Source organism: Podarcis gaigeae (assembly GCF_964106915.1).
Source record: "Podarcis gaigeae genome assembly, chromosome: 1".
Lineage (NCBI taxonomy): Eukaryota > Metazoa > Chordata > Lepidosauria > Squamata > Lacertidae > Podarcis > Podarcis gaigeae.
The window spans coordinates 9,226,328-9,240,376 of NC_139678.1; the positions used below are offsets into that span (position 1 = coordinate 9,226,328).

The 14,049-nt window shown below is 47.2% G+C and overlaps 1 protein-coding gene across 1 annotated transcript in view; it reads left to right on the plus strand.

Moving 5' to 3' along the window:
- Positions 1 to 11,979, plus strand: part of MNAT1 (MNAT1 component of CDK activating kinase) — a 144,165-nt gene extending 132,186 nt beyond the window's left edge. The window contains exon 8 of the mRNA XM_083737633.1: positions 11,511 to 11,979. Within this exon, the coding sequence (XP_083593759.1) occupies positions 11,511 to 11,631 (121 nt within the window). The 3' untranslated portion in view covers positions 11,632 to 11,979. The remainder of the gene's footprint in view (positions 1 to 11,510) is intronic.
- Positions 11,980 to 14,049: the final 2,070 nt, after the last annotated feature.

Here is a 14,049-nt window from a genome sequence, read left to right on the forward strand (position 1 = left end):
TCATTGTTGTCTTCACTCTAAAAGGAAGCTGAACTTCTCTGTCTGCTTCCCTCCCCCCCCCCTTCCTTATTTGTGTTTTTAACTGCGTTTCTCTGGAAAGTCTATCATGGCGAGATGGAGCAGGACAATAAAACGCAGTGAGTTATGTACAGACCTTGTAACAAATAGGAAAAACAGGCACAGTGTTTGGCGCAACAGAAGCCAAAGAATAATGGCGCTCATAATACATTGACCAAAAGGGGGGCAGTGAGTTCGCCTGGACTGTTTTCATGCTCTGAGCATGCAGCGCTTGGAATCAGGGCTGTCTAATAGAATAATAGAATTGTCGAGTTGGAAGGGATCCTGAGGATCATCTAGTCCAACCCCTAATAATAATAATAATAATAATAATTTATTATTTGTACCCCGCCCATCTGGCTGGGCCTCCCCAGCCACTCTGGGCGGCTTCCATAAAAACCAAAAATACACTAAAATATCACACGTTAAAAACTTCCCTGAACAGGGCTGCCTTCAGATGTCTTCTGAATGTCAGGTAGTTGTTTATCGCTTTGACATCTGCTGGAAGGGCGTTCCACAGGGCGGGAGCCACTACCGAGAAGGCCCTCTGCCTGGTTCCCTGTAGCTTCGCTTCTCGCAATGAGGGAACCGCCAGAAGGCCCTCGGCGCTGGAACTCAGCGTCCGGGCAGAATGATGGGGGTGGAGACGCTCCTTCAGGTATACTGGACTGAGGCCGTTTGCAAGGCAGGAATATGAAGCTATCCCATTCAGGGATCAAACCTGCAGCCTTGGCGTTCTCAGCACCACGCTCTAACCAACTGAGCTATTCAGTCTGATGGGGCAAGTGACCTAGGTGAGTTTGCCTGGGGTTCTGAGCACAGGCTACCTATCCTTGGCTGTCCTCTCACAGCAGCTGAAGCAAAATGGCACTTTGTCATGCTGGCAGCACCAACCTACATGGGTTGTTGTTAACTTTTTCTAAGAAATAATAATTGGGGTGGGGGTGGAGCGGCAAATTTACATTAGTGCCCGTTCAATACATGGTGAGTGCGTGAGTGATTACGACCAGAATCATGCAAGGTGGAATCCATGCTGCACAGCAGGGGGGTTTATATAACATTTTAAGAGGTTGGGGGAATTTGCAGGAACTTTATTTCAGCAAGGGTGATCTATAGATCTAAAGGGAATTTGTGCTAAAATTCTAGCATCGTGGCATGTGGGGAAACAACCGCGTTGCACTGAGGATTGCAGTTGCCAGTTCTCAAAGTCCCAGACTATATCTGAGATCATCCTGCTTGTTACCATTGCTTATCAGTACTGTATTGTGGCGTCTGTCCATGGAACTCAGGTTGACATGTGAGGATCAAATAGGATAACGCCCCCCCCCCCCGCCAACCTAAGTTCGGCTGAAAGGCGGTGACTGGGTCAAGGGAGATTTGAGCAGGATTTTTTCCTGCCCTGTGTCCAACACCACTTTGGTGGATTTGCCACAAACTTTGGATGCAAAAGCCAATTAAAGGTGTCACATTTGCACTTTTCGCCATTCATCAGGAAAGGAATCAAGCCAGCAGGATCTGCGTTCAAACGGTTGGCTTTGCTGAACATGACCCGCAACCTCCTTTTCTCCGTTCCATTTCCGCCAAAGTCTTTGAGACTCCTTCAGAAGTATGTCAAAAGCTGCGTGGCCTGTGGCCGCCTGCTTTCCTGAGTGCCCTACTCAACAGAGACGGAGGGAATGGCAACACCGGTCTAATGAGAAACCCAAGCTTTTGGATTCTGCCCAGTTGTGTACGTGGCTGAAAGGGAGCCGAAATCCAAGGGAGAGCCAATGGGAACGAAGAAGTGTCCCTCACGCTTCCTGGCATTACCCTCCCTGCAGAGCGAGATGCATGCGAAGCCTGATTTAGCCATGGCCTGAATGCTCTGCGGTCCCCGAGCATGCAATCTATCCCCACCATGCAGCGGGAGCGCGTTTGCCGGATGCCGGCCCGGGGACTCGACTGCAGTGTCCTTGCCAGGCAGAGGAGCTGCTCAAGGATGTGAAAATGCTTACTTGCAGTTGTTTTCTGCGGGGAGATGATTGATTTGCTCTATCTGGAGGCTTTCGGACCTGGAAACCCGAGTGCAGCAGAAAATGCGCTGGCTGTTTTGGCGGAGCCGGGTGTTGAGAGGACAGACAGCTGGCCGATGACCTCAGGAGAATGAGAAATGCAGGGCCAGGTGTCTCGGTCCGCTACAGAATGCCTCCAGCTAAGCCAGGCCCCAGCTTGGAGGAGGGTGGGCGGAAGGAGCTCAGGCCGAGAGGAGGCCCCCAGCGAGCTCCCTTTGCCGTTTCTGATGAACAGGCAGGGGCTTGTGCTTGGAGGCTCGGCATCCAGGGACGCAGATTCCCTTGTGAATTTGGAGAGGCACATTTCTGCCTTCCTTTGTCGCGCTGAAAAAGCTGGTTGGAGCCGACCTTGTTGCGCAGCCAAGCGACGGCATGCGGAATGTTGTAGGGATGAGATCACCGCTGTAATCTAAGACACCAGTGGCTGTTTGAACACACACACACATATATAGAAAGAAAGAAATTAAAAAGGCATTTGTTACCCAGCATAACCCATGGGCCTTTCTCAGCAGGGTGTATTTGCACCTGTTGAAAACTTCAGTCGCTTTAAAAAAAGAAAATCTGGAAGGAAATGTAAAGTTAGCATTCCCTGCATGTCGAAACAGGAGCACAGGGATTGTGGAGTGAGGAAGCCGGTGACTAAAGGAAACTCAAATGCTGCTTTCAAGTTTAATTATGCAAATCAGTAGTTTTATGCAAATCACTCTGGGGTGCAACACCCAGAACAAGTTGCTTGGAGGTACGTTTGATCTCTTTTGACTTTTATCCCAGTAAACGTGTTTAGGAGGGGAATGGCAGTTTCTGTAATCCTCCTCTGGTTTTCCCTGGACACATTTATGAAATCATTGCAGTATCTGGGCTAAGATGGATAGATAATCTTTGTGTGCCCCCTCTGCACAAGAGGTCTGGAGGGGGGCAACACAAGAACGGGCCTTTTCTTCCGTTGCTCCCCATTTGTGGAATGCTCTCCCTCTTGAAGCCTGTCTGGTGCCTTCATTGTACAGTGATACCTCGGGTTAAGTACTTAATTCGTTCCGGAAGTCCGTCCTTAACCTGAAACTGTTCTTAACCTGAAGCACTACTTTAGGTAATGGGGCCTCCCGCTGCCGCCACGCTGCCAGAGCATGATTTCTGTTCTTATCCTGAAGCAAAGTTCTTAACCTGAAGCACTATTTCTGGGTTAGCAGAGTCTGTAACCTGAAGCGTATGTAACCCGAGTACCACTGTATATTCTTAGGCGCCGGACAAAAACGTTCCTCTTTTTGGGCCGATCAATATTCCACAGCCTTTTAAATGTGTTTGTGGGGAGGGGGGTATTGTTTTGTTTTTCTTTTAACTGTTTCTTTTATGTTTCTAGCCTGTATTTTTATCTTGTAAACCACCCCGAGATCTTAGGTTTACATTTCAGTCAGTCAATCAATCAATCAATCAATCAATCAATCAATCAACAGGACAGGTTGTGGAGGTAGAATAAAAAAAAGGTAAAGGACCCCTGACAGTTAAGTCCAGTTGTGAACAACTTTGGGGTTGTGACGTTCATCTCGCTTTACAGGCCGAGGGAGCCAGCGTTTGTCCACAGACAGTTTTTCCGGGTAACGTGGCCAGCATGACTAAGCCGCTTCTGGCGAAACCAGAGCAGCGCACGGAAACGCTGTTTACCTTCCTGCCAGAGCAGTACCTATTTATCTACTTGCACTTTGACGTGCTTTCGAACTGCTAGGTTGGCAGGAGCAGGGACTGAGCAACGGGAGCTCCCCCTGTCGTGGGGAGTCGAACCGCTACCTTCCGATCGGCAAGCCCAAGGCTCTGTGGTTTAGACCACAGCGCCACCCGCGTTCCTGGAGGTAGAATAGAAACATCAATAAGAATGTGGGGTTGCAGAAGCACGTGAGGCAGGAGATCAACAGTGGGAGACCTCCCGAGGACAAGGTAGAAAAACTCCGCTATTGTTTGTACCATGGGGGTCTTTTTTATCCTATATTTGTGCTAAAAGTTCCATTTATTCCAACAAGAGTCTTGGGCCAGGCCTGAGTGCAGGGGCCAAGCTGCCTGTCTCCTGCCTCCTCGGTCTCTATGTTGCCCCTTGTAGAACTCATCAGGAAGGAGGAAGAGGTTGGGAGGTAAACTAGAATTAATGGTCTCTGCTTCTCATTGGCACTGGCTCCAAATCGTGTTGACCTCCCGCCTTCCACCTTACCTTTCCCAATGGGCACCAGCAGATGTATATTGATGACACTCCTCTATAAAATAATGATCATGGCAATGATGACAGCAATAGTAGTTGCGGTGCTCCCTCCCCCTGGAAGCAGGCCTGAACATTGCCTGGATGCGTTGTAAGGCTTTTTGCTGATTTGTATTGGCTGTTTACATCCAAGATCAAGGCAGGTTTTGTCTGGATCAATCGTCATAGCAAGCTTCTTTTCCCCTGCTCTGGAGGGTAGGACTCAAACCAATGGCTTCAAGCTGCAAGAAAGCACATTCCGACTAAACACCAATAAGCACTTTCTGACAGTGGGAGCTGTTTGACAGTGGAAGGTTGTGCACTCTCCTACGTGGAGCTGCCTTTGAAGGTGACCCGGAAACTACAATTAATCCAGAATGCGGCAGCTAGACTGGTGACTGGGGGCGGCCGCCAAGACCATATAACACTGGTCCTGAAAGACCTACATTGACTCCTGATACGTTTCCGATCACAATTCAAAGTGTTAGTGCTGACCTTTAAAGCCCTAAACGGCCTCGGTCCAGTATACCTGAAGGAGTGTCTCCACCCCCATCGTTCAGCCTGGACTCTGAGGTCCAGCTCCGATGGCCTTCTGGCGGTTCCCTCACTGCGAGAAGCCAAGGTACAGGGAACCAGGCAGAGGGCCTTCTCGGTAGTGGCACCCACCCTGTGGAACGCCCTCCCACCAGATGTCAAAGAGAACAACAACTACCTGACATTTAGAAGACATCTGCAGGCAGCTCTGTTCAGGGAAGTTTTTAATGCATGACATTTTAATGTATTTTTAATCTTTGTTGGAAGCCGCCCAGAGTGGCTGGAGAAATCCAGCCAGATGGGCAGGGTACAAATAATAAATTATTATTATTATTATTATTATTATTATTATTATTATTATTATTATTGGAGGTCTTTTAGCCGAGGTTGGCTGGCCATTGGCCGTGGATGCTTGAGTTTAGATTCCTTCATTGCAGGGAGGTGGACTAGATGACCCTTGGGATCCCTTTCAGTTCTATGAGTCTACCCCAAGGGAGAGGGCAGGAGGTAGGAAGAACGTATTTCTGCATTTTTCTCCCGCTTTAAAAAGCTGTCGTACTTTCCTGCCCCCCAGTTTGTGATGCTGAGGTTAAATCAGGGAGCCGGCAACGTTTTCCAGTGGGTGTGCAACTTTCTCCCCTCCTGTCAAACAGCCGGCAAACGAATGAATCTTATCTTCCCCATGCCGCCTGTTAAGACATCTGGACAGCAGATTTTGAGGAGGGAAACATCTGCATGCCAAATACTTGCAGATGTATGGTGCACTGTCAACAGTCTGTGTGTAACGCACACTTTCAGGCTGCCCAAGCGAGGACAGGATAGGGCGAATGATGCTTCCGTCGCCCATGTTTCCAGGAAGAATCGCTTTGCCTTTTCAGGGCTAGGTCTGGGCCCTGCTCCGAGAGAGACAAAAAGCTGTCACGTGGCACTGCTGATCAGTTTTCCCGAACACAGGCTTTCAAGACCTTCTGTCAGTCTTGCACTAACACCAGCTATTCCCCACTAGGGCTGGGCGATACCTGGTTTTCAGCATCACGATATGTCTGCCAGGAGTTCAGCCTACACCCGAGTAGGACCCTGGTAGAGACACATGCCCGACTGGCATGTTCCCTCCCTCCTGGTCGATCTTCAAAAGCTTTCTTCAGCCCGAACATCACAGCAACCAATGCCAACCAACACCGGCACACTTAGGGATCCGCAGAGTCTGCACAGCATGCGTGACAGACCTCAGTAACTCAGGATTTTGGCTAATCTACTTTAAGGTAAAGGGACCCCTGACCATTAGGTCCGGTCATGACCGACTCTGGGGTTGCGGCGCTCATCTCGCTTTATTGGCCGAGGGAGCCGGCGTACAGTTGCCGGGTCATGTAGCCAGCATGACTAAGCCGCTTCTGGCAAACCAGAGCAGCACACAGAAACACCAATAAAGCGAGATGAGCGCCACAACCCCAGAATTGTCCGCGACTGGACCTAATGGTCAGGGGTGCCTTTACCTTTACTTTATCCAATGAACAACATAGAAACAAGATTCCAGAGAATCTCCTGGACTTCCTTCTTCCCCTTTGTGGGTCCTATTTTTAATCATTTCCTCCTGCATCTTTTATAATACTCCAAATCTCTCCATTATATTCACAATTCACCATTAAACTACAAGTGTTATTCCAATCCTCCTAATGATTTAAACTGTTCACAATAATTTTTAAGATAAGTTATAAATTTCCCCCATTCCTTGTTAACATTTTGGTCTTCCTGATTTCTGATTCTTCCGGTCATTTTAGCCATTTCGGCATAATCCATCAACTTCATCTGCCATTCTTCTCTGGTAGGGACTTGATTGTCTTTCCATCTCTGGGCCAATAGCATCCGTGCAGCCGTGGCCGCATACATAAATAGTCTTTTCTGCTCCCTTGGGATTTCGGCACCTAGAATTCCTAAAAGGAAGGCTTCGGGTTTTTTAAAGTAAAGGTTATTTTAAACATTTTTTTCAATTCATTATATATCATTCCCCAAAATTCTTTTACTACCTTACATTACCACCACATATGATAAAAGGTGTCTTCTTTTTTCCTTACATTTCCAGCATACATTTGACCCTCATCATATGCTATTAACTGGGGGAGTTTGCCGCCTCCAGATCTGGGGCTGCCCTCTTACTCAGACAGCTATCGGAAAGGATTTGATAAACTAACAGAGAATCCGTTTCTTGATGGCTGCTTGCCAAACAACACCTTTTTGTGTTTGGTGGCAGTGCTGGCGATCGGATTTTGAGGGCCCTGCAAAACTGAGAAAGGTTTTATCCTGTTGGAGTGATTGGCCCTCCTGCTGCCTTGATGCATTTTGATGGAAGGGAAATGTTGAAATGGATGAAGAAAATAACTTAATGTGGTGAATGCAAGTGGTGTTGGGGGGTGAGTGTTCAGACCCCTGGGCTCTCACTTGTGGGGTGCCTCAGGGTTCCATCCTCTCCCCCATGCTTTTTAATATCTATATGAAGCCGCTGGGAGAGAACATCAGGGAGTATGGGCTGGGTGTTCATCAGTATGCAGATGACACCCAGCTCTATCAGAACCAGTGGTGAAGGTCCTATGTGAGTGCCTGGAGGCGGTTGGAGGATGGATGGTGGCTAACAGATTGAGGTTCAGTCCTGACAAGACAGAAGTACTGTTTTGGGGGGACAGGCGGCGGGCGGGTGTGGAGGACTCCCTGGTCCTGAATGGGGTAACTGTGCCCCTGAAGGACCAGGTGCGCAGCCTGGGAGTCATTTTGGACTCACAGCTGTCCATGGAGGCACAGGTCAAATCTGTGTCCAGGGCAGCTGTTTACCAGCTCCACCTGGTATGCAGGCTGAGACCCTACCTGCCTGCAGACTGTCTCGCCAGAGTGGTGCATGCTCTAGTTATCTCCTGCCTGTACTACTGCAATGCGCTCTACGTGGGGCTACCTTTGAAGGTGACCCGGAAACTGCAATTAATCCAGAATGCGGCAGCTAGACTGGTGACTGGGAGTGGCCGCCGGGACCACATAACCGCGGTCCTGAGAGATCTGCATTGGCTCCCAGTATGTTTCCAAGCACAATTCAAAGTGTTGGTGCTGACCTTTAAAGCCCTAAACGGCCTCGGTCCTGTATATCTGAAGGAGCATCTCTACCCCCATCGTTCAGCCTGGACACTGAGGTCCAGCTCCGAGGGCCTTCTGGCGGTTCCCTCATTGCAAGAAGTGAGGTTACAGGGAACTAGAAAGAGGGCCTTCTCGGTAGTGGCACCCACCCTGTGGAACATCCTCCCTTCAGATGTGAAGGAAATAAGCAGCTATCCTATCTTTAAAAGACATCTGAAGGCAGCCTTGTTTAGGAACGTTTTTAATATTTAACGTTGTGTTGTTTTTAACACTCGATTGGGAGCCGCCCAGAGTGGCTGGGGAAAGTCAGCCAGATGGGCAGGGTATAAATAATAAATTATTATTATTATTATTAATCATTTGCACGACACTTGTGGACTAATAAAAGCAATAGTGAATACTGCTGGGATTCGCTTGTGTGACTACCATTTCTGATCTCTGATGAACGTGTGCTTTGTGGCCATTTCTGCTCCAGTCTCCCTTTCTGACGGAGTTGCTTGGCACGCCTACCAGCGAGTAATCACAGGTCGCTTTCTTCCATTTGGGATTAGCAAGCTGTGCCTTGTGATCCCCTGTTTGTGAGCAGATTGAGTACCGTATTTTTTGCTCTATAAGACTCACATTTTCCCTCCTAAAAAGTAAGGGGAAATGTGTGTGCGTCTTATGGAGCGAATGCAGGCTGCGCAGCTATCACAAAAGCCAGAACAGCAAGAGGGATTGCTGCTTTCACTGCGCAGCGATCCCTCTTGCTGTTCTGGCTTCTGAGATTCAGAATATTTTTTTTCTTGTTTTCCTCCTCCAAAAACTAGGTGCGTCTTGTGGTCTGGTGCGTCTTATAGAGCGAAAAATACGGTACTCCAGGGGAGTGACGAATTTCCTTTCCCTTGGAAGGAAGCGCAGAGGTCTCTGGGTGCCTCGGCAAGTGTAGGGGCACGACCCCCTTCTGCCTCTTCCGCCGAGACACTGCAGCAGAACTGACCTTGGGCATTCGCCCTCCCCATTCTGTCTACGTAGCATCTTCACAAAAATAACCAGGTTAGAAATAGTGCTCGCGTCTGCCTGTTCTGTTTATTAGGTGCAAGGCACAGACTTTTGGAAAACTGTAATTAATCAATTCATCCTTTAAAGCCCCCCACCTTAAAAAAACAAAGAAACAAACAAAAAATTATTGGTTTTGAAACAAATACAAGAACCATTAAACACTTATCCAGCGGCACGTTTGTGTGAACGCTCGAAATCAAGACCTGGTTATACCAACCACTCAGTTTTCTCAGTGGAGAGGTTAAATAATAGGTTTGAACATTGAATGTGTATGTAAGCTTATGTCTAAAGTCAGTGGACAGACCTTTTTTTCTTTAACGCTTTTACAGCATTGGTGGGCTCTTCCTGCTTATGACATCTGCCCTGTAAAAGCAGGCTTCGTTTAAGCACCCTTCACGGAAACTAGCTGTAAATTAGAAGATGCAACTGCTTGGCCTGTTTTACTGGTGGTCCCATGTTCTCTCCTCAGCCAGCGCTGCAGCTGTTTCAGGTTTCTCGGGGAAGCGTAAGAGAGAATCTGTGGGTGGGTTGCACGTTTACGCTTGAGCTGCCAAGTGGAGAGATGGAATGACTCTACCTTCCCAGGAGCAAGTTGGACCAAGATGGGGCGAAACCAAAACAGCGAGTCGTAATCTTGCTGGTTTGAGGTGGAGCTGCGAAAGCTGGTTTTCATTTGGGATTCTGGTGTCTGTGAAGGGCTGAGACAACCAGCTGCCCACTTAGGACAGGATAACGCCTTACGATAGAGATAAGCAACTGACAGCCAGGGAGAGGGAGGGGCTTCCTGTCTGGCCTCCAATATACTCTCTCACCTCTGTTCATTAACTTCCAGCCACTTTCTCCCAAACTCAGACATTGGGTGGGGTGTGGAAACATAGAATTATAGAGCTGGAAGGGACCCTGAGGGTTATCTAGTCCAACCCCCCTGCAAGACAGGAATCTCAACTAAAACATCCTTGACAGGTAGCCATCCAACCTCTGCTTTAAAACCTCCGATTATGGAGAGTCCATCACCTCCCGAGGGGGTCTCTTCCACCATCGAACTGCTCTTACCGTTGGAAAGTTTTTCCTGATGGTTAGTTGGAATCTCCTTTCTTGTGAATTGAAGTCATGGGTTCGAGTCCTACCCTCCAGAGCAGGAGAAAACAAGCTTGCTGCGTCCTCTGGGGCAGCCCTTAAGATATTTGAAGATGGCTGTCCTACCTCCTCTCAGTCTCCTCTTTTCCAGATTAAACACCCCCATCTTCTTCAACTTTCCTCCTAGGGCTTGGTTTCCAGACCCTTGATCATCTTGGTTGCCTTCTTCTTCACCTGTTCCGAGTTACCAATATCCTCCTTAAATTGTGGTCCTCTAGAAGTGGTTGGACTTTGACTCCCATCAGCCTCAGTCAATGTGGCCAGTGGTCAAGGATGATGGGAGTTGTAGTCCAGCTACGCCTGGAGGGCTACAGGCTCCCCACCCCAAAAGGGCTCCTCTAATTATTTCCTTCCTAGCATAAAACAGCAGCCGAGGCCTTGGCCAGATTCACCTCTGCTGATTCCCACACCGAGGAACCCTTGGGTACGGGCATCCATGGTGCATCGTAAGGGCACTGCTGCGCCCAAAGCAGAGCGGGAAGGTGGCCAAGATCCTTTTGCCTCTGTCTCAGCTGGTATGGGAGTGAGTCAGAGGTGACCCTTCAGGTGTTGCTCGATTCAAAACATCATCCCTTTGAAAAGATAGTAACAAAACCAGCTGCTCATCAAGGCTCAGGCTGTATTTATGGGGTGACAGCGTTACTGAGCAATAGTAACTGTGTAATGTTAATTTGAGCAGATTGGACCCACCAGTTGTAAATGTTGGACAGAGGTGATGTGAGATCCCCAGTGGGGTGGATGTCTAGCTCTTGCCATTTACTCACCAATAGGTGGACTAGATTAACCTCAAGTGCCCTTCCAATTCTGCAAATCTAGGATTCTGTAAGCTCTGTGTGTCATTAGTATCTCTTTACAACCGCAACAAGTGCTTTAAAGATTTCCCAAAGCTGGGCCACACAACAGATGAATAGATTTTATGTTGTTGGGCTCTTTCCTGCGTAGCATCTTTGAAACCATTTCAGTCACATTCATATGAATATTGTACTGATGGGAGCGATTTGGGAGCAGCTTAAACTTTCCATCTCCTTTCCTGGATATGCGAGAAAATGTTGGGCAGGCATCTGTTGAAGTTTTGGGTACTGGGCATCCTGACTCCGGGCAGGAGGTGGTTGAACCAGGTGAGGCACCGAATCCGTTCAACCTCTCTAATTATGGGAATGATTAATCCAGCAAGGAGAGTTAAATCAGATTTGGTCTCTGCAGTTTCCGATTCCGAGGTTTTGAGAAGTGTCCAGTGTCTGTGGCAGTGTATCCAGCGGTGGGAACCAGAGAAATTGGCTTTTCTTTCAATTCCCATCCCGGAGCATGAAATGCTTGTTTCTCAGCTCAGACAATGCCTTTCTTTGTTCTAGGTATCTAAACCACGTCCGAGCCGCCTCCCCCCAAGATCTCGCTGGTGGCTACACTTCCTCCCTTGCCTGTCATCGAGCCCTTCAAGATGCCTTCAGTGGGCTATTTTGGCATCCTGGCTAGGTTGGGAGTAACAGACACTGGAGCGGAGCGAGCAAAGCAAAAAACCTCAGGTGAAAGTTGCTGCTGTCTGCACCCTGGCCAGGCTGCCGTCTGTCTTTCCTTCCTTTTTTGTGTGTGAAGCCAGCTGCACTTAAATATTAAAAACATGATGTACAGCAACTTTCTTTTTAAAAATGGTGGTCATGTTTCTCCTTCTCTGGTGGAATGAGGGTAAGGGTGGGAAAGGCTCTAGTCACTTTGCTTCTAGAGGCTATTGGAAGAGAGAATGATTTTGTTTTGTGTGTTTTGAGGTTTCAGAACCAGACTTGTAAAAGATTTTTAAAATAAAGTCAGATTGTTGTGATTAAATTCTGCAGATTCTGCCGCTGCACTTCAGGGTTTTATTTGCACAAGCACTGAAATGCTACTTTTATACATTGTAGCTCAGCAGTAAGGGCAAAGTTCTTTCATCTCATAAAACTGGCTTCTCCTAATGCAAGCAAATGGGGGTTTCCTTCCTTGAAGTACGATACAAGAACCGGATATGGGACTGATTTCTAATTCATTCTACTTTGCATTCTGAATTATGTAAGTTAGAATGATTGTGCCGCAGAATGCAGCAGCTCTATTAAGAATGTCTCATCTTTCTTGCTGTAGAATAAAATTGCAAGGGTGCCATCATGCTGCAGTTTGCATGGCTGCCTATATGATATATTGCCTATATGATGACAGAACAGTAGTGGAGGCAGGCAAGTCACAGAGGAACAGACAGGACAGGACAGCTCCTTTGCCACCATCACGCTTACGTCAGTGCCACTGTTGTGGCCTTAGCAGCATACGAGTACGTTGGAAAACATAACTAAGATTGTCATCAGTATCACTTGATACCCTTGCTCTCATTTTGAAAATTTATCTATCCATATTCTTCAAATAATAAAAATATTTTGATACTGTATTATACTATACTATGCTGAAATGTTTAAATGTTTGTCCTTGAATCTTCCTGCCATACCTGCCTTCCTCCCCTGTCACACCAGTGTGCCGCACCACACCTTTTGAGAACCACTGATTTAGACAGTACTTTGGAGAGTTGCAAGTGCTTCGTATCTAAGCCCAATGCCTGAATTCATGGCGGTTGCAACTTCCGGATTTGCAACCCAGTCTCTTAGCCACAACCCCATAGCACTAAATATGCTAATTTTCAGTGGAATGATGCATAGTGTCAGAAGGACAAGCATCGAAAATATTCTCTCCCTTTCCTCTCAACAGAACAGAAAAGCTATTCAGAGTCTGCAGCTTGCATCATAACCTCATAATTGTACCAGTTGTTCTTTTCTCCCAGGGAATACAATAAATTGCAACTCAGCCACTCCAAGGCCTGCTTGGAAAATTCTTGCTTCTTCACAAACAGCAAAACAGCTGCTTGATTGGTTTTATTATATTGTACATTGCTTTGAAATGGATGAAAATATAAAATAAATGAATGAAATAAATAAATTTAGTGATGACAATGAGTTACTTTGGACAGCAGTGCAGGCAGCACCTAAATGTGCCTCTGGACATTTCTCAGGCAAGGCAGATTGGTGTAGATAAGCACTGTGTTCAGAATGACTGCTGATTATAATTTGGGACGATGTTGTTTATTTATTTAAATGACTTTTACAGCCTGCTTTCTCCCCACAAAAACCTCAAAAGTGGCTTGCTCAAAAATAAAATTCACTAATAAAAATAGCTATATTTAAAATATAAAGCACAGCAGCATTAATATCAACATTTAAAAATAATTTCACAGTGCTCTCTGAAACAAAATAAAAAGGGGGTGGGGAGAGAGATACTTTCAGCATCTATCTAAAAATGGGAAGGGAAAGATTTGGATAAATTCCCCAGAGAAAATTCCAGTGTTATAGTGCCACTGTCAACCAGGCTCTGTTGCTAGTACCCAGCTATCAAATATCTGCTAACAACAGGCTAAAGAGCAGGTCCTCTGATGCCAAGCTGAAGACCCAGGCAGGTTCATATAGTTCAAGGTGGTCCTTTAAAAAATCTGGTTCTGGGTCATTAGAGGGCTTTAAAGGCTTACAGCAGCACTTCCACACTGTGTATGTTGCGGAGAGAACCAGTTGGCTTGGGTAGGTCTGGGTTGCAGAAGTAGACCCAGAATGTGTTTCTGTCATGATTCAAACATGGGCAGGGCTGGAATCCGGAGTCAGCTTTAGCTGCACTCTTTCTATAGTCTGTATCCCAGCTGGGAGCCCACTGCCTATTCCTGATGCTCCCTTGACCTGCTGCTGTCGCCACCTTTTTGTCACCTGCTCATCTATCATGAACACAGTGATGGCCTGGGTTTCATCTCATAAGAGAACCTGAGCAGGAGGTGGTCAGTCTAAAAACATGTTCATCTGTTCATTCAATTTAGACCCTGCCTTTCCTCCCGAAGCA